At 41.6% G+C, this 26048-nt stretch overlaps 1 protein-coding gene across 1 annotated transcript in view; it reads right to left on the minus strand.

Annotated features, from left to right (window-relative positions):
* Positions 1-2607: 2607 nt before the first annotated feature.
* Positions 2608-26048, minus strand: part of LOC117530914 (zinc finger protein 518A-like) — a 39143-nt gene continuing 15702 nt past the window's right edge. Inside the window, exons 3-4 of the mRNA XM_034193875.1 lie at positions 23680-23767; positions 2608-7043 (exon numbers count right to left, since the gene is read on the minus strand). Of these exons, the coding sequence (XP_034049766.1) occupies positions 2784-7019 (4236 nt within the window). The 5' untranslated portion in view covers positions 7020-7043; positions 23680-23767 and the 3' untranslated portion in view covers positions 2608-2783. The remainder of the gene's footprint in view (positions 7044-23679; positions 23768-26048) is intronic.

Genomic DNA, 26048 nt, shown 5'->3' on the forward strand with positions numbered 1-26048 from the left:
AGTACTGCCTCAGTACGGATTCAAAGCAGCACATTTTCGTTCAATTACTATTGAATTAACCAAATCCGTACGTAGGCAAGTACGGATTACGGCACTCACCACATACTATGGAGGCCGACAGACTTGCATGCACAAAGCAGCTTCTCACTTGAACTTGGACTTTATTTCCAAATGTCAGCAACACGCACTCCACAGCTTCAGTTTGTTAACTAGCTGTAACTTTTCGAGGCTGGACATGCTCATGCATCGCCGACACCGAAAAACACCTGCTGCTCCGGTACCGCTCATAAAAAAGAAAAGCGACCCCACACACACACACACACACACTGCTTTATTGTCAACTCTCTTTATCGTTACACTCCTAGAGACGTGCATTGAACGTACTCCCTCCCTCCTCTTGCTACTGCCTCCGTACGTTTTCACAAAAACGTAGTGGCCGTGGCATCAACTCAATCAATCAATCAACTTTTTTTTTATATAGCGCCAAATCACAACAAACAGTTGCCCCAAGGCGCTTTATATTGTAAGGCAAGGCCATACAATAATTATGAAAAACCCCAACGGTCAAAACGACCCCCTGTGAGCAAGCACTTGGCTACAGTGGGAAGGAAAAACTCCCTTTTAACAGGAAGAAACCTCCAGCAGAACCAGGCTCAGGGAGGGGCAGTCTTCTGCTGAGACTGGTTGGGGCTGAGGGAAAGAACCAGGAAAAAGACATGCTGTGGAGGGGGGCAGAGATCGATCACTAATGATTAAATGCGGAGTGATGCATACAGAGCAAAAACAGAAAGAAACAGTGCATCATGGGAACCCCCCCCCACAGTCTACGTCTAAAGCAGCATAACCAAGGGATAGTCCAGGGTCACCTGATCCAGCCCTAACTATAAGCCTTAGCGAAAAGGAAAGTTTTAAGCCTAATCTTAAAAGTAGAGAGGGTATCTGTCTCCCTGATCTGAATTGGGAGCTGGTTCCACAGGAGAGGAGCCTGAAAGCTGAAGGCTCTGCCTCCCATTCTACTCTTACAAACCCTAGGAACTACAAGTAAGCCTGCAGTCTGAGAGCGAAGCGCTCTAATGGGGTAATATGGTACTTACGAGGTCCCTAAGATAGATGGGACTCTGATTATTCAAACCTTATAAGTAAGAAGAAGAATTTTAAATTCTATTCTAGAATTAACAGAAGCCAATGAAGAGAGGCCAACACGGTGTGAGATATGCTCTCTCCTGCTAGTCCCCGTCAGTACTCTAGCTGCAGCAGTTGAATTAACTGAAGGCTTTTTAGGGAATTTTAGGACAACCTGATAATAATGATTACAATAGTCCAGCTAGGGAAATAAATGCAATGAATTAGTTTTTCAGCATCACTCTGAGACAAGACCTTTCTGATTTTAGAGATATTGCGTAAATGCAAAAAGGCAGTCCTACATATTTGTTTAATATGCGCTTTGATGACATATCCTGATCAAAAATGACCCAAGATTTCTCACAGTATTACTAGAGGTCAGGGAAATGCCATCCAGAGTAAAGATCTGGTTAGACACCATGCTTCTAAGATTTGTGGGGCCAAGTACAATAACTTCAGTTTTATCTGAGTTTAAAAGCAGGAAATTAGAGGTCATCCATGTCTTTATGTCTGTAAGACAATCCTGCAGTTTAGCTAATTGGTGTGTGTCCTCTGGCTTCATGGATAGATAAAGCTGGGTATCATCTGCGTAACAATGAAATTTAAGCAATACCGTCTAATAATACTGCCTAAGGGAAGCATGTATAAAGTGAATAAAATTGGTCCTAGCACAGAACCTTGTGGAACTCCATTCTGCATCCACAGAAAACGTACGGCAAAAAAAAAAAAAAAAAACTCACGGTGGGTTGTGACCGGGGCTTAAGGAGCTGCCTCATGCACCACACCCTGTCAGTGTGTCTCAGAGTGCCGGAGGTCTCAACGGGTGCTTCAGAGGATGCAGGACTCACTAACCCAGCTCCTGGAGCTCACCTGCCCTGCATGTTTCCCAACTCCACCCACTGCTAGAGAAGTAGACCAGGTGTGCACAACCAACCAAGAGCTGGAAAACAGTGACTAATGAGCTGTGATGGCAGCAGGTACACAAGGAGAACACAGTGATCTCCAGGAGCTGGAATGCCATATAGGGCTGCATGTGCTGTACATGTCACAGAAATCCCAAACAGTTTCACATTTATGTTTCTTTAGAAGAGGAGAACGTTCGGAACACATGGGATGTTTAATATGAAATCCCAACATGTAAATCCAAAGTCTCTGTAAAAACAGATTTTGAACATACAGCACCTTAAAATGACCTGATTTCAAAAACCAGAGATTCAACGTTTTACAAAAGCAGAGAACAGTGAAGCGCTTCTCTGCAGAAACAGAATACAGAACACCTTTGACCTCAGTGGGAAAGAAGAAGAAGAAGAAGAAAACAGAACTTGACAGATGTGCCTTTCATGCTATGAGGGCTTCTGAAGACACTGAATATGTGTAAGTGAGCGAGTTAAAGGGAAACATGAATCATAACAGTGCAACAGTTAGATCAGGACTGGACGGTCCTGACAAGGTACAGGAAAGTCAGTCCACAAAAAAAAGGTCCATGGGTAAAAACCATAACTTATCAATACACCCTTGAAAACTCTGATGTACATGAAAGTATGTACTTACAGTAACACCTGATACTGTAGACAAGCAGAAAACCATTAAAATATAACAATCTAACATTCTTTTCTGCTGTAAATGTACAAATATCAAACCATTCAAAAATGATAAAAAACTTAGAACAACTTATTCCAGTCTCGGGTTGCCTCCATGAGATGGCGCTGGCCGTGGCCGATCCAGTCTTCTTGGTTGTTGAAGAGCCGGCCACAAAACCAGCACTCAAAAACTGCAGATTTTCCTCTACAACCTGGTACATTGTCCACTACTTCATACTTTTTTTTGCTTTTTTTCTTTAATTTCAGTTTAAGAAGGAATCGCTCGCGGACAGCGCTGTGAAGGGGCCGTGGCCTGGGATTCTGACCTTCAGACTGATCAGCAGTCACACACGTTTTACCGGCAGCATCAAGTTCAGACAGTGCATCAACAGTTTTTTGCGACAGAGCCACCTTAGCAACAGCACCTCGGTGCCTGCTGACCACCTTCATGATATTGGCCACTTCAGGAATGTCAGCATCTGGATGGTTGAGGACCACGACAGGCTGGTGTCGTCGAGGGTATTTGATTGTCTGTCGAGAACGGAATGGGACAATTCTCAGTTTGCTTTCAACGTCTTTGGCAACAGGCTGCCATAAGCCTGTAGTCTCTTTCTCAGATGCTTCTTTATTTTCCAGTCTCCTTGCTTTGTGCACGGCCACTGGAAGTTGTAGTAACTCTTTTGTGTGCCTCTTCCTTTTACCTGCAGGTTGAACTGGACTTGGGGCTCTGACTGTTCTGTCCGTTTCACCCTGTTTTGTTACATTTAGCTGGGAGATCGATTCCGTACTGTTTCCTTCTGCAGTACTTTGTATGGTGACCAATTTCGTCATTCCAGCGGGGACATTGTCCTTACTTATGTTTGCTGGCAGTAGAAGACACTGGGTGTGCGAACCAGTAGCTAGAAACACAGGCTTATAGCTGGAGTTGGGTGGAGCACTTGCTGAGTCACTAGAAGGCGCGATGAGTTTAAGCAGAACTTTATTTCCAGAGCTTCCACTGATTTGGCTGCACTGAGTCACCATTTTTGCATTCTGGTTATTCAAGAATATTCCTGGTTTAGCTGGAGAAAAGCACCGAAACAGGCGAACAGGCTGCAGAGTGGTGGCTTTGCCTAAAGAACTCACAGGCATGGCAAAAACAGGGCGGGAACCTGGCCACTGCTGTACATTTGCAAGTTTAGGACCAGAAGTACTGGAAGTCTGAACTAATGGAACGGACCTCTGCACCAAGTAGCACGTTGGTTGAGTTTTTAGCGTTTTGTCAGCAGTATTAAAAGGTGATGTGCTTGTAAAGAGGACAGGGCCCTTATGACCTGTACTGTTGATAAGGACACGGTTTGAAATGGTGCCAACACCCGGCTGAACGGCAGATAGAAGCGTCACCCCTTTTTCCACAGCCTCAGCTCTTGGGGCCAACACACCTATCCGAGTGCTTGAAGAAAACGTTGCACCACTAGTGTTATTTGCCTTTTCAAACCCTGCCTTCATGCAAGTAAAATTAATCTGAGGATTTGTTGAGTTAGCGATAATTTTAAAACCTGGAGCAGTCGTGAACTTCACCGGCATGGAAACTTTATTGTCAATAGTCCTCAGGAGCACTGGCTGTTTACCATCTGATAGCTGAAGAATTTGTAAAGTTGCTTTTGAAAGCCCTGAAGAGGAATTTGCACTTGAAAAGTTCATACTTTCTTTGCTGACCTTCTGGGTAAAGGCACCTGAAGGTTCCTCCACAGATCTGCCCAGGGAGGCTGAAGGTTCCTCCACAGATCTGCTCAGGGAGGCTGAAGGTTCCTCCACAGATCTGCGCAGGGAGACTGAAGGTTCCTCCACAGATCTCCCCAAGGAGGCTGAAGGTTCCTCCACAGATCTCCCCAAGGAGGCTGAAGGTTCAATGGTCTCAGAGTCGTTGTTGGAAATAGGAATGTTTTCCTCCTCAATTTTAATAATATTGAAGTCCTGGAGTACTGCTTCTGAATCAACACACTCTGTGGGAGGATCTTCAACCCTGGATATGCAGTCCACTTCAGAGTCACCATGTGGCACATTTTTAATGCTTTTCTCATGATCACACAGGCTTTCATTCTGACTCGACTCATCTCCGCTGTCACCTGTGAATGGCTCTGGAGACTCTGCCAAAGTCAGGGTAAAGTGAGTGGATTCACACTCGCTCTCTTCGTCTGTTATTTCAGACAAATCGTCAAATTCCTGGACGTCTTCGGCTGAAATGTCAACTATTTCCTTTGAGTAATTATGAAATGTAAACACTTCTTGGTTTGGTGAATTCTGCACACTGCTGGAGAGCACAAGACTGTCCTTCTCTTTATGTGAGACAGTCGACGGTTTTTCTGGAGAATCTGGAATTGTCATTATGATTTCTTTTAAGTTTTGCGGAGTATCCATTTGCAGTGGGTCTTCAGTGTGAGGTTTCATCTCCGTTACACTACCAGCATGTTCTTGACTACTAAGAAACTGATCACCTTCCGTAGCGTTTAAATCCCAGTTGTCTTTATGTTTGTCAGACAGGGCATCAGTAACAGTTACCGAAATACTGACTGCATCATCAGGGTTGTCAATATTTTCAACAACAGCTACTTTGGAAAGCGTCTGATTAACAGCATGTGTTGGTAACGATGTGCCCGCGTCCTTATCTGTAAAAACATTGTTACTTATTTCAGCACCACACTGGGTATTTTCATCAGTGTCACATGACTCAGAGATTATATCATTAAAACTGCTCCTCTCGGAGCAGGTTGATTGATATGAGTGACTTTGGTCACCGACATCCTCAAAGTCACTCGTCACAGGATGCACTTCGTCAGCACAGGGTGAAGGAGTGGTTTGTCTGTGCACACGGTTTGGTGCAGGGGACAAGAGGCAGTACTCAGACTTTGCTTCTGTCTCGATGTTTAATTTTACTGCCATGCCATCTTGATCCCTTTGCAAACAAGATCCATTTCTGAAAGAATGAGAGAAGCTGTATAATAGTGAACTCGTAATATCAGGACAATCCCCGTTCTCAAAACGTTCCTTACTTTTCATCCCAAGATTTTGGGATGCTGCATCTGTAAAAGTCTGTATGGACAGCTCTTGTTTTGCCGCTGGTATTACTTTAAGAACTAAATGCTTTTTGCCACCTACCACCTTGAATCCAATGACTTTTGTTGTACAGTTGGGGGGAAGAGAGATTTTGTTCTTCACCATGAGTACAGTTAGTCCATTGGGGTTGTTGTAGTTCACCTGGTCAGCGCTGGCAGAATGATCACATTCTTGAAATGATCCTACGGAGTCCGACTGTTCTGAGATTTTGCTGGTAAGTTTGTTGTCGTTTTCCAGCATCCCATCAAAATGATTTATCTCCTCTTCGTTCAAAAGCCAACCATTCTGATTTGGTGGACATGACAGTTCAGAATGACAGTTCAGTTCTGGATTGCGCTGATACTCTTGCAATGCCCCAGTAATGGAGGAGCATTTATTTAGCATAGCTTTTAAGATTACAGAACCTGCTGGTGAGCTGCTGTCATCTCCTGTACTGCATGTCTTCTGTCTCACCGTCTCTTCTTTGTGTACAGCCAACATATGTTTTTGAAGACACTCGCTCCTTGTTGCTCCATATGCACATATCTGACACATGAAGAGGAATTTACCCGAGTGACCCTTCATGTGCTTGTGGTGTTCGGCTTGGCTCAAACTTGAATGCTTACATTTAAAACACTTCCAAGAACTCTCATTATGATGATGGATGTGCTGAACGAATGTCCCAGCATCTACAGTTGTAAACCCACACAACTTACAGGCAAAGCGTCCATTTTTACTATGACAAGCGATGTAGTGGCGAGTAAGCATAAGTAAAGAGTACTCAACCTCGTCATTACAAATTTCACATGTAGCCATCGCGTTCCTGTGCTCCATCCGATGACGCTGAAGAGCAGGAAATTCATATGTGACAAAGCCGCACAGATCACAAGGGTACCTTGGAAGGATTCCGTGGTGGGTTGCTCGAAAATGCTTGAGGAGGTCATTGGGGCTATACATCAAACCATCTTGACATACAGAGCATCCAAAACTTAAAATCTTCCCAGAGAAAACTGCCCCTTGTTGATTTTTACAGTGGGCTTTATTGACGGACGGCGTCTCTTTCCTCAGGGAGATCCCATGTCCCTTAGTGCAAGTCTGTTCTGTATTTTTGACAAGAGAATCATCGGTCCCCTCTTTGAAATTCTTATAGACAAAGTCCTTTACCTTTTCCATTCCTTCTTCAACAATGATCCTTTTACCATTTTTTGCAGCATCATCAGATAACACAGAGTCTTCTTCCATAGTTGCAAATCATGTACAGAACACCTAAAGCAAATATCAAAGAGTTGTTCCCATTAATACAGGTTTCTCTCTCTCTCTCTCTCTCCTCTCTCTCTCCTCTTCTCTCTCATGCAGTCACTCTGTTCAGTGGCTACAATGTTGAGGCAATGATGACCTCATGGTCAGAGTTCCCCAAAAACAGGGAAATGTATTTTGTTACATTAAACACATTCAATTCAAATGCAGCATTTAAATATTTCATCATGTGGATTTGAATTGTCTGTTGTCAATGAGTGTATGTTTTTGAGTATGAAATGTACTCGCTAGTAAAAGATAGGTATTCTTAAGGTGGAGACAAATTTTTTTTATTGCTGCGATAATCGCTCATTACACTTATTTGCACCTCAATGCCTTTTGGACTATATTGGACAGAGAAATTAGTATAGTTAAAGTTCAGTTGATATTGGCCGACAGGAAAAACTGGTACAATAAAAGTATTTTTTTTTTCCACACCGTGCTCAGACTCGGACCTGCAGCCTGGACGTGCACCTGTTAAATCAGACACAAAAGGCTGTGATTTGACACTTTTCTGCTTTTACTCCGTCTGCCATCATATTATAAAGGTTTTTGCAGTGCGCACGCTGATTACAAATGGATCAGAGAAGTCTGCAACTTTGCACTGACAGAGAACTTTAAAACTGTCACGAGTGACTCATGATTGACATTTTTCTGGCTTTGAGAGGGGTTAAGAAGCGGACTTGCTGCTTCTGAAGAGCAGCAAATCAAAGAACCAACAAAGCAGCACTGCTTTACTGGTGCAAGCTTCAAAGTGGTGTCACTCTGCAGAAGCAGTTGATTACAGACCCGCTGCAGGGTCTGCAATCAACGTAGACAAATGATAATTTTCCTGACAAACACTCCCAAAAACAACAGCCACTCTAAAGGACCGATAAAGGAATCATTAAGCAAAAAGGCTGTTGGTATCGGTGGATCGAATCATTTCTTAACGATACCCGAAAATAACCGGTTCTCAATAACCAACCATATCTCTGAGCGTGGCGCTAATTTCAAGATGTTCAAAATTTAGCAACAACAGCATGGGGCAGTCTGTGTACAAGTTACTACGACAAATAATGGGATTATAGAGGCATGTTTGTGGTGCAGATGAAGCTGCTAAAAGCCTATTATCCGAGTGCCTGGCAGCTATGAGGGACCGGAGAGGCGATTTTTGGAGCAGCTGACCTCTTGCGCACACAATTCAACCTGCTTTGTGCACCGGGCGTTGTATATAAATTAATTACATTGGAACATCGAGATACAAGTTTCATTCTTTCCATGACCAAGCTTGTAAGCCAATCTGCTCTTATTTCAAACGAATTTTCCTCATTGAAAATAATTCAAATAATTTAATCCATTCCAGCCTTGTAAAACATCCCCAAGCCACTCTAAATTATGTAAAAATACATTTGCCCAATTCGTATGAAGTTGGGACATTATGTGAAATGTAAATAATAACAGAATACAATGATTTGCAAATCCTCTTCAACCTATATTCAGTTGAATACACCACAAAGACAAGATATTTAATGTTCAACCTGATAAACTTTATTGTTTTTGTGCAAATATTTGCACAAAAACAATAAAATGGATGGAATTTTAAAATGGATGCCTACAACACATTTCAAAAAAGCTGGGACAGGGGCAATAAAAGACTGGCTGAGCTGATGAATGCTCAAAGAACATCTGGAACATTCCACAGATGAACAGGTAAATTGGAAACAGGTGAGTGTCAGACTGGGTATAAAAGGAGCATCCCCAAAAGGCTCAGCCGTTCACAAGCAAAGATGGAGCAAGGATCACCACTTTGTGAACAACTGCGTTAAAAAAAAAGTTCAACAGTTTAAGAACAATGTTTCTCAACATTCAATTGTAAGCAATTTAGGGATTCCATCAACTACAGTCCATAATATAAATCAGAAGATTAAGAAAATCTGGAGGACATTCTACACATAAGTGGCAAAACCAAAAACCAACACTGAATGCCCGTGACCTTCAATCCCTCAGGCGGCACTGCATTAAAAAAAACCAACATCATTGTGTAAAGGATCTTACCACGTGGGCTCAGGAACACTTCAGAAAACCATTGTTAGTTAAAGTAGACCTGCACTGAAATAAATGTGGTCAGGTCTCAGAAAGAAATAGCTGATATGTATTTATAAGACCCTTATCAATCAATCAATCAATCAACTTTTTTTTTTATATAGCGCCAGATCACAACAGACAGTTGCCCCAAGGCGCTCTATATTGTAAGGCAAGGCCATACAATAATTATGAAAAACCCCAACGGTCAAAACGACCCCCTGTGAGCAAGCACTTGGCTACAGTGGGAAGGAAAAACTCCCCTTTAACAGGAAGAAACCTCCAGCAGAACCAGGCTCAGGGAGGGGCAGTCTTCTGCTGAGACTGGTTGGGGCTTGAGGGAGAGAACAGGAAAAAGACATGCTGGGGAGGGGGGGCAGAGATCGATCACTAATGATTAAATGCAGAGTGATGCATACAAAGCAAAAAGAGAAAGAAACAGTGCATCATGGGAACCCCCCCACAGTCTACGTCTAAAGCAGCATAACCAAGGGATGGTCCAGGGTCACCTGATCCAGCCCTAACTATAAGCCTTAGCAAAAAGGAAAGTTTTAAGCCTAATCTTAAAAGTAGAGAGGGTATCTGTCTCCCTGATCTGAATTGGGAGCTGGTTCCACAGGAGAGGAGCCTGAAAGCTGAAGGCTCTGCCTCCCATTCTACTCTTGCAAACCCTAGGAACTACGAGTAAGCCTGCAGTCTGAGAGCGAAGCGCTCTAATGGGGTAATATGGTACTACGAGGTCCCTAAGATAAGATGGGACCTGATTATTCAAAACCTTATAAGTAAGAAGAAGAATTTTAAATTCTATTCTAGAATTAACAGGAAGCCAATGAAGAGAGGTCAACACGGGAGAGATATGCTCTCTCCTGCTAGTCCCCGTCAGTACTCTAGCTGCAGCATTTTGAATTAACTAAAGGCTTTTTAGGGAACTTTTAGGACAACCTGATAATAATGAATTACAATAGTCCAGCCTAGAGGAAATAAATGCATGAATTAGTTTTCAGCATCACTCTAAGACCTTTCTGATTTTAGAGATATTGCGTAAATGCAAAAAGGCAGTCCTACATATTTGTTTAATATGCGCTTTGAATGACATATCCTGATCAAAAATGACTCCAAGATTTCTCACAGTATTACTAGAGGTCAGGGTAATGCCATCCAGAGTAAGGATCTGGTTAGACACCATGTTTCTAAGATTTGTGGGGCCAAGTACAATAACTTCAGTTTTATCTGAGTTTAAAAGCAGGAAATTAGAGATCATCCATGTCTTTATGTCTGTAAGACAATCCTGCAGTTTAGCTAATTGGTGTGTGTCCTCTGGCTTCATGGATAGATAAAGCTGGGTATCATCTGCGTAACAATGAAACTTAAGCAATACCGTCTAATAATACTGCCTAAGGGAAGCATGTATAAAGTGAATAAAATTGGTCCTAGCACAGAACCTTGTGGAACTCCATAATTAACTTTAGTCTGTGAAGAAGATTCCCCATTTACATGAACAAACTGTAATCTATTAGACAAATATGATTCAAACCACCGCAGCGCAGTGCCTTTAATACCTATGACATGCTCTAATCTCTGTAATAAAATTTTATGGTCAACAGTATCAAAAGCAGCACTGAGTTCCAACAGAACAAGCACAGAGATGAGTCCACTGTCCGAAGCCATAAGAAGATCATTTGTAACCTTCACTAATGCTGTTTCTGTACTATGATGAATTCTAAAACCTGACTGAAACTCTTCAAATAGACCATTCCTCTGCAGATGATCAGTTAGCTGTTTTACAACTACCCTCTCAAGAATCTTTGAGAGAAACGGAAGGTTGGAGATTGGCCTATAATTAGCTATGATAGCTGGGTCAAGTGATGGCTTTTTAAGTAATGGTTTAATTACTGCCACCTTAAAAGCCTGTGGTACATAGCCAACTAACAAAGATAGATTGATCATATTTAAGATTGAAGCATTAAATAATGGTAGGGCTTCCTTGAGCAGCCTGGCAGGAATGGGGTCTAATAAACATGTTGATGGTTTGGATGAAGTAACTAATGAAAATAACTCAGACAGAACAATCGGACAGAAAGAGTCTAACCAAATACCGGCATCACTGAGAGCAGCCAAAGATAACGATACATCTTTGGGATGGTTATGAGTAATTTTTTCTCTAATAGTCAAAATTTTGTTAGCAAAGAAAGTCATGAAGTCATTACTAGTTAAAGATAATGGAATACTCAGCTCAATAGAGCTCTGACTCTTTGTCAGCCTGGCTACAGTGCTGAAAAGAAACCTGGGGTTGTTCTTATTTTCTTCAATTAGTGATGAGTAAAAAGATGTCCTAGCTTTACGGAGGGCTTTTTTATAGAGCAACAAACTCTTTTTCCAGGCTAAGTGAAGATCTTCTAAATTAGTGAGACGCCATTTCCTCTCCAACTTACGGGTTATCTGCTTTAAGCTACGAGTTTGTGAGTTATACCACGGAGTCAGACACTTCTGATTTAAAGCTCTCTTTTTCAGAGGAGCTACAGCATCCAAAGTTGTCTTCAATGAGGATGTAAAACTATTGACGAGATACTCTAACTCCCTTACAGAGTTTAGGTAGCTACTCTGCTCTGTGTTGGTATATGACATTAGAGAACATAAAGAAGGAATCATATCCTTAAACCTAGTTACAGCGCTTTCTGAAAGACTTCTAGTGTAATGAAACTTATTCCCCACTGCAGGGTAGTCCATCAGGGTAAATGTAAATGTTATTAAGAAGTGATCAGACAGAAGGGAGTTTTCAGGGAATACTGTTAAGTCTTCTATTTCCATACCATAAGTCAGAACAAGATCTAAGATATGATTAAAGTGGTGGGTGGACTCATTTACTTTTTGAGCAAAGCCAATAGAGTCTAATAATAGATTAAATGCAGTTGTTGAGGCTGTCATTCTCAGCATCTGTGTGGATGTTAAAATCGCCCACTATAATTATCTTATCTGAGCTAAGCACTAAGTCAGACAAAAGGTCTGAAAATTCACAGAGAAACTCACAGTAACGACCAGGTGGACGATAGATAATAATAAATAAAACTGGTTTTTGGGACTTCCAATTTGGATGGACAAGACTAAAAGACAAGCCTTCAAATGAATTAAAGCTCTGTCTAGGTTTTTGATTAATTAATAAGCTGGAATGGAAGATTGCTGCTAATCCTCCGCCCCGGCCCGTGCTACGAGCATTCTGACAGTTAGTGTGACTCGGGGGTGTTGACTCATTTAAACTAACATATTCATCCTGCTGTAACCAGGTTTCTGTTAGGCAGAATAAATCAATACGTTGATCAATTATTATATCATTTACCAACAGGGACTTAGAAGAGAGAGACCCAATGTTTAATAGACCACATTTAACTGTTTTAGTCTGTGGTACAGTTGAAGGTGCTATATTATTTTTTCTTTTTGAATTTTTATTCTTAAATAGATTTTTGCTGGTTATTGGTGGTCTGGGAGCAGGCACCGTCCCTACAGGGATGGGGTAATGAGGGGATGGCAGGGGGAGAGAAGCTGCAGAGAGGTGTATAAGACCACAGCTCTGCCTCCTGGTCCCAACGCTGGACAGTCACAGTTTGGAGGATCCAAGAAAATTGGCCAGATTTCTAGAAATGAGAGCTGCTCCATCCAAAGTGGGATGGATGCCGTCTCTCCTAACAAGACCAGGTTTTCCCCAGAAGCTTTGCCAATTATCTATGAAGCCCACCTCATTTTTTGGACACCACTCAGACAGCCAGCAATTCAAGGAGAACATGCGGCTAAACATGTCACTCCCGGTCCGATTGGGGAGGGGCCCAGAGAAAACAACAGAGTCCGACATTGTTTTTGCAAAGTTACACACCGATTTAATGTTAATTTTAGTGACCTCCGATTGGCGTAACCGAGTGTCATTACTGCCGACGTGAATTACAATCTTACCAAATTTACGCTTAGCCTTAGCCAGCAATTTCAAATTTCCTTCAATGTCGCCTGCTCTGGCCCCCGGAAGACAATTGACAATGGTTGCTGGTGTCGCCAACTTCACAGTTCTCAAAACAGAGTCGCCAATAACCAGAGTTTGATCCTCGGCGAGTGTATCGTCGAGTGGGGAAAAACGGTTCGAGATGTGAACGGGTTGACGGTGTACACGGGGCTTCTGTTTAGGGCTACGCTTCCTCCTCACAGTCACCCAGTCAGCCTGCTTTCCCAACTGCTCGGGATCTGCCAGGGGGGAACTAACGGCGGCTAAGCAACCGTGGTCCGCACCGACTACAGGGGCCTGGCTAATTGTAGAATTTTCCACGGTGCGGAGCCGAGTCTCCAATTCGCCCAGCCTGGCCTCCAAAGCTACGAATAAGCTACACTTATTACAAGTACCGTTACTGCTAAAGGAGGCCGAGGAATAACTAAACATTTCACACCCAAAGCAGAAAAGTACGGGAGAGACAGGAGAAGCCGCCATGCTAAATCGGCTAAGAGCTAGTAGCTATGCTAACCTAGCGGATTCCTAAAAACACGCAAAGTGAATAATGTGTAAATAATTTAGAGGTGATTCAGCAGAAGGAGTGCTTTAGTTAAGGCACCAGACAGACCATGAAGCAGCACAGGTAACGCACGGCAACAGCGCCAAAAAACAAAATGAATGCAGTAAAGTAAATCTGCAAGCCCAAATTTGTAATTCAGCGGAGAAATCTTCGTTTAAAAATGACAAATTTGCAGCTAAAATTTGGACCCCCGCGAAAACTGTTTGTACATCTGGGACATTGCACTGACGTGAAGGAGAAGACGGAGCGCTAGTGCCTTCAGTCCGATCCCGCATTGAAATTGATTTTATCTGTTAGTAATGTTGCTGTTATACACATCCTGGTTTCAACATCCAAAAGTAAGATTCAATGAATGCGAAATACAGCTCTGCATGCTCAGATCAGCGGCGACATCGACAGCGGGCGACGTTCTTCCCCGACTCCTTGCTCTCACTGCCTCCAACGTGCTTACTGAGTTTGCGGGCTCGGTAAACGCAGCAGCAGGCCACTCACACTGCCCCCGTGTCTGCTGTGCAGAGCTGCGGCCAACTCCGGCACCACCTCCCTGTCTACTGAATGGAGGTGCGGCCAACTTGGCAACAAGTCCAGAGACTACGCTCGCTGTTTTGATGCAGAGTGCTCCGGCCGCCCGCAAGGATAGACTTCTTGCGGAAAAATCCGCAGCGGTGCACGGTCTCGGTAATCGCAGCCACAGAGAGGTTTGTATCTTTTTAATGACTTGGATTCTTTGCGGGTCCCGCAGCCGTACCCCGCAACGGTAACACCGGAGGCTAAAGACAGTAGATTTTCAATGTGACACCACCACTCAAATGAGCGTATGAAAAAGTCCCCAAAAATAATTTTCAAGCAAAATAAAAGAAATGTATACTCACCAAACGTACTGCAAGACAATATGAAGTTTTAAAAAAAGAAGTCGATCCTTCCGTATAAGAAAGGTGCTTTTGTAAGAGATGCAAACTGACATAAACCCACAAATTACAGTTGGCGCGTGCAATGCATGCTGGGATAGGGTCTTCTCTCTTGCGTCTCGGCAACGTCCTGGGTGTGCTGACAGTTTTGCGGAGGGCTAAATTTTAGCTGTAAATTTGTCATTTTTAAAAGAAGATTTCTCTGTTGAATGCCAGATCTGGGCTTGCAGATTTACTTTACTACATTCAGAAGGATCTTATGTGTAAATATGTCATTTTTTGGTCTAAAGATCTGACTGCATTTATTTCAATGCAGGTCTACTTTAACACATCTACAAGTGCAAGTTAAAACTCTACCATGCGAAGTGAAAGTCATACATCAACAACATCCAGAAACACCGCCACCTTCTCTGGGCCCGAGCTCATTTGAAATGGACAGACACAAAGTGGAAAATTGTGCTGTGGTCTGATGAGTCCACATTTCAAATTGTTTTTGGAAATCATGGACATCGTGTCCTCCGGACAAAAGAGGAAAAAGACCATCCAGATTGTTACCAGCGCAAAGTTCACAAGCCAGCATCTGTGATGGTATGGGAGTGTGTTAGTGTCCATGGCATGGGAAACTTACACATCTGTGATGACACCATCAATGCTGAAAGGTACATCCAGGAGCAACACATGCTGCCATCCAAGCAACATCTTTTTCAGGGACGTCCCTGCTTATTTCAGCAAGACAATGCCAAGCCACATTCTCTGTGTTACAACAGCGTGACTTTGTAGTAAAAGAGTGCAGGTACTAGACTGGCCTGCCTGCAGTCCAGACCTGTCGCCCATTGAAAATGTGTGGCGCATTATGAAGCGCAAAATACGACAACGGAGACCCCGGACTGTTGAACAACTGAAGTCGTACATCAAGCAAAAATGGGAAAGAATTCCACCTACAAAGCTTCAACAATTAGTGTCCTCAGTTCCCAAAAGCTTATTGAGTGTTGTTAGAAGGAAAGGTGATGTAACACAGTGGTAAACATACCACTGTCCCAGCTTTTTTGAAACATGTTGCAGGCATCCATTTCAAAATGAGCAAATATTTGCACAAAAACAATAAAGTCTATCAGTTTGAACATTAAATATCTTGTCTTTGTGGTGTATTCAATTGACTATAGGTTGAAGAGGATTTGCAAATCATTGTATTCTGTTTTTATTTACATTTTACACAATGTCAAAACTTCATTGCAATTGGGGTTGTATTAACAAAGACATGTATACTTTAACTGTGCATAATAAAATATATAAAATAACAGAAAAAAAGGTTTATTAAGTGTTCTTACCTTAGAAACAAATGAATGCGGTTAACAGAGGTGGAGGCGGAGAAGGTTTGCGCACACTGTAAACGCAAACTAAACAAACTGTAGATCCTTAAAAGGATCATACAGACAACTTTAATTGTAAACTTGCAGGTCTTTTGGATAAAAAAAATTCCAAAGAGGTTTGCTTCTGGCTGCTTTTCAAAATGTTGCGGAAAGTGTCATTAAAAAGTGCTGACACATGACCAGTAGACACTTTTTCTGGGTGTTTCTTTTCAATGAAACAGCTTCTCCTCCTCTGCTGTTATATAGGTCCCCCGTGGCATTTTTTTTTACCATACCATACCCTTTATTTATATAGCACATTTCACAAACACAGTTTCCAAAGTTCTGTACACAAAAAAAAAAAAAACACACACAGAGGACCACACACTCACGCGGTGCTAAAAGCCAAAGCATAAAAATGGGTCTTCAGACGAGACTTAAAACACTCTACAGTGGGGGCTGTTCGGATATTAAGGGGCAAATCATTCCACAGCTGAGGGCCCACCACAGAAAAAGCCCTGTCTCCCCTGGTTTTAAGTCTCGTCACAGGCACCACAAGCTGGAACTGGCCCTCAGACCGTAAAACACGGTGAGGCTGATAAATTCGGATGAGGTCAAACAAACAAACAAACAAAATCTTAAAATCAACTCTAAAACGAACTGGAAGCCAGTGCAAAGACGCCAGAACTGGAGTAATGTGCTCTCGCCTTCTGCTCCCAGTTAAGAGACGCGCAGCAGAATTCTGGACCAACTGTAAGCGAGAAAGTGCATTTTGGCTGATGCTGATAAAAAGTGCATTACAGTAGTCTAAATGAGAGGACACAAAAGCGTGCACGACTTGTTCAAAGGCATCGAAAGATAAAAAAGGTTTATCTTTGGACAAAAGACGCAAATGATAAAATCCAGATTTGACAACGGTGTTTACCTGCTTGTCAAATTTAAAATCTTTGTCAATAATGACGGCAAGGTTGGTGACAGACTGTTTCACGTACTGTTTAAGAGGGCCCAGGTCCAAGAGGGGGTCAATCTTTCCAAATAAAATGACCTCTGTTTTATCCTCATTTAGACTTAAAAAGTTGTTGGCCAACCAAGCCATTGACGTCACTCAAACAATTCAAAAGAGGCGCCAAAGGGGCAGAAGCAAGTTTTTTGAGTGGCAGGTAAATCTGGCAGTCATCTGCGTAAAAATGATATTGTAAGCCATGATTTTTAAAGATTTGACTCAGTGGGAGGAGGTAGACGGCAAAAAGAACAGGCGCTAGAATTGACCCCTGCGGTACTCCATAATTTAGAGACGCAGAGGAAGAGGTGAAATCCCCCAATTTGACAGAGCAGCTCCTCCCACTGAGATAAGACCTGAACCACTCCAGGGCAGTCCCCCTAACCCCCACACAGTTTTCTAAGCGATTTAAAAGAGTTGTGTGGTCAACTGTGTCAAACGCAGCTGACAAGTCTAAAAGGACTAAAATGGCAGAATCACCAGAATCAGTCACTAAAAACAAAATCATTAAAAACCTTTAAAAGTGCCGACTCTGTACTATGAAGGGCTTTATAACCCGACTGAAAAATATCAAAAATGCCATGTGCCTCTAAGAAAAACTGCAGCTGCATAAGAACACATTTCTCTAAAATTTTAGCCAAAAAAGGCAGTTTAGAAATTGGCCTAAAATTGCAGACATTTGCAGAATCAAGGCTAGGTTTTTTCAGAAGGAGCTCAATAACTGCCTCCTTACAAAACAGAGGAACACCACCAGACAGCAGACTGCTATTTATAATGTCAAGGACATTAGGGCCAATAGTTGTCCAGACTTCTTTGAACAGTCGAGGAGGAACAAGGTCAAGTGGACTCGAAACAGGCTTAAGTTCACAGACAACTTTAGACAGACATGCAAGAGACATTGGCTCAAAATGACAAATGACAGATGAGCATGGCATGTCTGGAAAAGGGTTACATGACGAAGTCTGAATATTGGCTCTAATTCTTTCCACTTTCTCAGTAAAAATGCATTACAAGTGTCAGGTGTTGATTCTAACCCTGTGGGCTGAGGGGGGTTAAGCACTGTCTCAATAGTTTTAAAAAGAACATAGGATTATTAACATTATTGGAGACCACCTCAGAAAGATATTTAATCTTTTCATCTTTCACCATGTTCTGATATGCGAGCCAGGTCTCCTTTAAAATATCATAAGAGACTTGCAGTCCATCTTTTTTCCACCTGCGCTCAGCTCTTCTACACATGCGCCTGGCTTCACGCATCCTGTCATTCAGCCACGGCACCCGTTTCATTTTAGGGCACACAGCTTTAAGTGGGGCTACAGCATTGAGAACATTGCTGCAGGTAGAAAGAAAGTCTTCCGTTAGTTTCTCCGTATTTTCACTGGCAGTTACTTTCTCCCTCTCAACAACAAAGAGCGAGGAGAAGCGAGCCGCTGTTTCAGGCTTAAGAGAGCGACACAAGCATGCAGGGGCAGGTAGATTCAGAACATCATCACTTAAAATCAAATCAAATAAAATGGAACAGTGGTCCGATACAAACGTGTTACCCACAAATAAATTTTCAATCTGTACATTATATGTAAGAACAAGATCCAAAGTATGTCCATGAATATGAGTGGCACCCGTAACATGTTGGATTAAGTTAAAACCATCAACTAAATCTAAAACTCTCTAGACAAGGGTTTAGACGAACAGCAAACGTGCAGATTAAAATCACCAACAATTAAAATCTTGTCATAATCTGACATAAAAGCAGCAAGACTCTCAGAGAATAATATAAAATAAAATCCTTATTATATTTAGGAGGCCTGTAAACCACGGCGCACAACACCGGCTCCTTCCGTCGCAGGGTGAAACAACTCAGTTCAAAAGAGGAAAACTGGACTTCCGATAGTGGCTTGAAACATAAACAGCTATCCAAAAAAGTAGCAATCCCTCCACCCCGACCTGAAACTCTCGGGGTGTTAATAAAAGTACATGACGGAGGTAACAGTTCGGAAAAGACGGAGGACTCACCAGCGTTTATCCACGTTTCCGTCAAGAAAAATAAATCCAAATCGTTCGAGGTAAAAAAGTCCTGGAGGATTAAAGTCTTATTAGCCACAGATCTTACATTTGCAAGTCCACAACTCAGCAAGGAGGAAGCCTCGGCAGCAGGAGCTCCACGGCCTACCGACCTCAGGTTGCCGGGATGAACGCCACCTTGGCACCGAGACCACGTCCAGCGTGGACGCAGTGCCAGACAATCCACCTGTTGCCCAAACAGCGGGACCAGCCATCCACGCATCGGAGCCAGAGTGCGACGAGCAACAACACGATCAAAACAGGCTCTATACTCCAAAGGGATAAGAGCAGGAACCTTCAGCAGTGCAGGAGATCGCGCAAGCAAGGCTTTTAACTTTACTAGCCTACCACTGTGCACTCCGACGGCGGCGCTTCCTCACAGGGAGGGTGAAGAAGCGGCGGCGCTTCCTCACCCTCCCTGAGGGTATTTTTCCAGAATAATTCAGTTTCGTCACAGTTAAACAGTAGTTGTGGGACATAGCCTTCCTTCGCAACAAGTGCAGCAAAACGTGTAACGTATTCATCCGCTGCTTGAACGTCCACACTAGGGGTGGGCGGTATAAACAATATATTCGATTCATGGTATAAATTTGGCCGACGGCAGAGATTTAGACTCCACCGACCAGTCGTGGTAATGCTTGTTGATGATGTCATTGTATCTTCCTCAGTGACTCTGAACAACTGGAAAAGGCTGCAGTGCTTTGATCACAGGCTCCACCTCGGCAAATTAAAGCTTCTCCTTGTAAGAGTGTAAAATTATTACCATATTTTTCGGACTATAAGTCGCACTTTTTTACATGTTTTGGCTGGGGGTGCAACCTATACTCCAGAGCAATTTATAAATTAAAAATATACCGGTAAGATTCTCAATTAATTTACCGTAATAAAACAGTTTTACGTGACAGAGTCGCTCTATGTTTTAAAATGGCCACCGGAAATATAAATGCAATGTATCATGGGCACTGTAGTATGGCGGCCACCCTATAGGTCACGCTGATCGCGATAACCAATCAGAGAACAGAACATTGGACGTGTATTCCTCACCTCACCCAGACAATGATTGCGAAACAGCATGTGAAGCAGACAAACACGGTGCTTGCTGTTATTCCGGGAAGGCTAACAAAACAGCTTCAACCCTTGGATATCTGTGTGAGCAGAGTGTTTAAGTTGATGCTGAGAGCTGCGTGGGAGCACTGGGTGAGCGACCGCGGAGGATTAGCGTCTGCACTTGGAAGGAGCTGGCGTCGAAACCATGGGGAGGTCATGAGCTGCGCAGGTAGGTGCTGCACGAACATCGGCAGCTGACACCTGGTGTGTACTATGGTCCACAGCGGGTAATGTGTCAGAAAAGAACCGTTCAGCGATGGTGCTCACAATGTGGTCCGTAAAATACAAACATATCCGTAGGTAAAATGCAGCTCACGAGAGGGCACTCAAGGCTTGTGTGACTGTTCCTGCGACTTCTGACTACCATAGAAAAATAAAAATTTCAACATTACTGATAACTTAACAAGACAACGGAGAAGGCCCGAAAAATTGCCACCAAAAAGAAAATCATACTCTGCAGATTACAAGTTGCGACTGGTGAAATATGCATCCGAAAACGGTAGCCGTCACAATATTATCATCTGAACTTTTCACGTTAAGTTAACATACCGGTATGTCCATGCGACTTATAGTCCAGTGCAACTTATTTATGGTTTATTTTTCTTTATAATGGATATAGTGGTTGGTGCGACTTATACTCCGGAAAATACGGTAGTCATTTTAGCCCTCTGGGGTTGCCTGACTGAATTCGGTCATGTACAAGTCACATCAAGGAATTAAGCAATTGTCCCATTAAATTCACCACACTCAGTCTCAGTTTCAATGCATTTTGAAAGTGCACGCTTCAAGCTTTATACAAGTTTTTAAATTATGTTAATAGGCCTACTATAACTTGAATTATCATTAATAATTTCTGCAATGTTTTTTGTGAATTTTATTGTCATATTTGGTGCGCATATTTGCAGAAAGCACATTTCCTCATTCAACTGAGCTAAGAGCTCCGTCTTGGGCCAGGGGAGCAGAGAAAAAAAACAAACAAAAAAAAAAAAACACGTCTTCCACTTTATCACTGGTGGAACCCCATGACATGAACCAATCAGGATCATCAACCCACGTGGCAATGTCTCTGAGGTCTTTCTGGACAAAACGCCACCAAAAGCAGACAAACTATTACTGCCTCCTGCTGGACAGAAGCAGGAATGGTGAAATGAGATTGTTCCAAAGCACAAAAATACACATCTAACAAGTCAGAGAATCAGGCGCTCAAAAGAACAATATGTGTTTATGTTTTTTGTTGTTTATTTGCTTATTTTAATCAATTTAGCTTTGCAAAGGGACTATATGACCCATTCAGAAACACTTTCATTCTAACTTTTACACTTACGTTTATATCGTGATATATACCGTTACCGTGAAGGGATTCGATTTATATCGTAATATGACTTTTAAGTCATATCGTCGAGCCTTAGTCCACACTAGAAGCTTCTCCTCCTTTTCTCTGGTGGCGTCCCAAATCGCGACTCATAACTCAGATTTGCGCTCATATTCCAAACAAAAATATGGACCAAGCGACGGCTCGTAAATTAAAAAAAAACAAAACAAAAAAAAAAACTTGTATGTTGAGCGGCTCGTATGTCAAGGTTCCACTGTATTTTGTAGTGGATTAATCATTTTCTGTCAAGCCTTGGATGTTGAAAACACCTCTAATCGCTTCCAGAATCTCAGAGAACTGTGTCACCTGGATGCTTTTTTCCCCCTCTCCTGCTCCATGAGGAACGTATTTTGGAACAGCTTGAGGTAAGTATTTGGAATGTTTTTATAGCTTGGTAAAACAGTTGCACGTTCATTCTTAGCTGTAAAAGTATGTCTATGATAAATTTAATATCTTGTTAATGGATCAGATGAGCGCCGCTGTGTGTTCACACTGACACAATGACTCATGCTCAAAACGAGCATTTAAGCAGAATACCAGCATGAAAAAAAGAGCGATTTTGCAGACATAACACAACATCGCCTTATGGCGCTACATGGATCATATGTGGCTTGACATATAGCATATGTGGCTACACGAGCCATTCGAGGATGGACGGGGTGCCTTAGTAGTGTATACGTGACGGCTTAAAACGTGGGTCATTCTTTAAATCACTGACGCACCCATGCGTGGCTCAATATTCATGTCTTATTATTCGGTGGGACCGAGGCTTTACAGTCCATCCACAAAGTATTCGCAATGCTTCACTTGTTCCACATGTTGCTATGTTACACCCTTATTCCAAATTGGAGTCTATCTATTCATTTTGTTCCTTCAAAATTCTACCCAAAACACCCCATAATGACAAATGAAAAAAGTTTTTTTTTAATTTTTGCAAATTTATTAAAAATAAAAACTAAGAAATCGAAAATTTGGCGCACAGACTCTACTGGACCTTAGAAGCTTAAGTTATTAAAATGAGCTTGATGTGACTTACCCTATGTGAGAAATAAAGGACAAACGTCCTGTTACAAACATATGACGCAGGAAGTTAGACTTACCTTCATAACTGTAACTCCTATCTGCACCAAATTCACGTGGTTGATGCAGAATAGTACAGTCAGCCTGAATAAAACAGTTCCGATTACACACTAGGGGGTACCATCAGACACTACAGTTTATATTTCAAACGTGGCTAATCAGAATAAGCGAAGTGCACATCTCGTGCCGTGCTGTGCATTATGGGAACGTTAAATTTTTCAGCTACCAATACACATTCAAAGATGGCAGAAAGCAGCGAGGAATGCTATGATTTGGATCATTTCAACCACTGGAAAGCTGACGATTTAAAGCATTTTTGTAAGCTCTGTGGATTGTCTTACAACCAGGATCCTAACAAATCTTTTTTTTTTTTACCTACAGATGGTGCTATAATAAAGAAAAAAGCATTTTGACCAAAACTCTCAACACTGTACATCATACATCAACAGATTCTTTGGAATGTAACGCATCTTTTGACATTGGCCACACCCATTTCTACTTTATCATTTTTACACAGTACTGCAAAATATTTAAAACTCTATCTCACCAATTAGAGCTTAAGTTAGGAGGAATGATAGCTCAAAAGATGCCAACTTTATAAATTAACTCAATAGTTACTTCCCTAATAACTAATTACTTTTATAATACTGTAGATTAGTTAGTAACTCGGTTACTTTCTTGGAGAAGTCACTAGTAACTGTAACTAATGACTATTTTAAAGTAGCGTGTCCAACACTGGTCATGACATTTTCCCTTCTGCTCTCCCTCTGTTTTGTCCATGGTCCATATCCATCTTGTCTGTGCTTTCAGGACGGCAGAAGATATCAGCAACACACAGCTGCTTAAATTGCTTTATAACATATACATTTTATAAATCTTTTTAATTATTTTACTACTGATATTTGTGTCTTGGTATATCTCTGTCTATGTTTAATAGACGGAGAATGCAGAGATGCCTTACCCATTTTCAATGTTTCTGCACAGCAACAGACGGACAAAGTCTTGAATTAAAGATACCACTTAAACAAGTATCCATAATTTGCATCAAGTCTTAGAGTTAAACCCTACTTGCTGAACAAGAAGGGTATGAAGAGGACAAAACACAGAACCATTCTTACCTCTGCTGAGGAAAGTAGTCAACGTTGACATGAAGCAGCATGGACCATCCCGTCAAAAAGAATTCATCATCTGTCGATCGGTCCGTATCTGCAAACGGACATTCAGACAGAGATTGATGTAATCTGGAGGTTGCAGATTACAATTTAAATAGCCATGATTATTAAAAAAAAATACAGTGGCTTGCAAAAGTATTCAGCCCCTTGGTATTTCACATATTTTAATTGTTTATGCAGTGATTCTCAACCGGGGTGCCGCGGCACCCTAGGGTGCCGTGATTGATCGTCAGGGGTGCCGTGGGCAATTATCAAATATCACCATTATCGGGTGTATGTGCTGTAATAGTGTGGCAGATGATGTAATGCTCTTTTATTCCAGTAGATGGCAGCAACGCGCTGTACTATAGTATAATAGACATACTTGCGCACATAGCGTTGTGCGTCTCCATGGTTACGGGTTGCTGACTACAGCGTGAATCTCAGCTGCTCATGGAGCATGGCTCCTCTGAGGAAGGAGAAACCGCGTTGGCTGTGGAGGTGTGCGGGGAAGATGGCCTGATCTCCGTTGATGTCACCGTGGTCAGTGGCAGATTATTGTGAATAAAAGTGTCGACACGTCTAAAAAAAAAAAAAAAAAAAAAAAAAAAACACTTGAGATCAGAGTGCAAAATGCTTGAGGATTTTTGAAATGCGGTGTTTTCTGTAACGATTTTCTATTGCGATAATTGGGTTTTGCGCAAAACCAGAGGTAATAGAATTATAATATTATTTTGGTTGGTGGTGTGCCGCAGGATTTTGTAAATATAAAAAGGGTGCCGCGGCTCAAAAAAGGTTGAAAATCACTGGTTTATGGCATTTCAAATACAAAAAGTAAATCAGGCTTCTCAATATAACAACAACAAAAAAATTTAAATTATCTTCCTTAAACTCAAACTGAAAGTAAATCTCTACAACCTGATAATAAATTTTAAAAATATAAAAGCCAAGATGATGGATTGCATAAGTAATGGGTCCCTTTGATATAATACCTGTAAATAATCAGTTTTATTGACAGTTTTCTTCAGACGAGTCAGTGGATGGATACATGAACATTTCCAAGTCACTGAATATGTCTTGGGCTTTATTTACATCAGTTATAAAAAAAAAAAAAAAAATACAAACAGTTTGGCACTCTATGGTAAATCTGATGAAAACTGGCAATTAAACTTATTATTTACAGGTTTTATACCAAAGGGAAAGATTACTTATGCAACCCATCATCTTGGTTTTTATATTTTTAATTAATTTATATCAAGTTGTAGAGATTTGTTTTCAGTTTGAGTCTAAGGAAGATAATTTTAGAATTTTTTATATTGAGAAGCCTGATTTATTTTTAAGTCTTTGAAACGCCATAAACAAATTAAAATGTGTGAAATACCAAGGGGCTGAATACTTTTGCAAGCCACTGTACTTTGATTCAATTATCAAAGTGATTCAAAGTGTAAATAAACTTGATTTGAAGTAACCTTCCAACCAGCCAGTCAGAGTTTTCCACAGAAAAATAAACAATTTTTTCAGAATTACTTATTGTGTGTGTTTTTCTCCCATTTAGACCATTTATTGGGGCAGAGCCAGAGAGGAGAGTCAAAAGTGTTTTGCCCTCTTGTTAAAGATCCGCTTTTAAAGACGTCCTTCACATATAACAAGATGATAATGAATGTATTCTTAACTAAAATGCCATTCAGTCACTATTACTTCGGGTGTCTGGGTTTTACTACAACAATTCTGCAAGTGAACCTGAGACGTATATAATAATAATAAAAAAATCTGTTTCCTGAATTTGAATTACAAGAAATGAATAGCAACACTAAGTAGCAGCTTGGATTGAAGGCATTTTTGTTGTTTTCTGAATGGACGGCAAAACTGTTAAGAGTGAGAAGCTTATACAATAGCAGCGTTTCCGCTACAATTATTTCAGGCCCATTGAAACCCCCACAGTATCAGGACATGCTTTGCACTGAAAAATACAAAAAGTACTCAAATGCAAAAGTTATGCGATACGCTCATTATTTATGAAATCCTACTACAGTCCTGCATTTCTGGTTCAAAACAACAACAAAAAAATAGTGTTTCAAAGAACACCGCACAAGCATTTTTCACATTAAAGAATACCAAAAGACTGGGATCACTCAGTTTCAGGTTCACTAACTATACCAGCAAATGCATGGGGGTAAACAATATATCTGGCTATAATCAAAATGTTACGTGCATATTTACTATCAGAATCTTGGCAGTCATCACTGACATACTGCATGTGCACCCAGTTTTTTCTTCAATGTTTAAGTCCAGACAGCCTGAAGCAAGTCCACACAAAGCAGACTGGGCCTTATGCG

This window comes from Thalassophryne amazonica, chromosome 18 (assembly GCF_902500255.1).
Source record: "Thalassophryne amazonica chromosome 18, fThaAma1.1, whole genome shotgun sequence".
Taxonomy (NCBI): Eukaryota; Metazoa; Chordata; class Actinopteri; order Batrachoidiformes; family Batrachoididae; genus Thalassophryne; species Thalassophryne amazonica.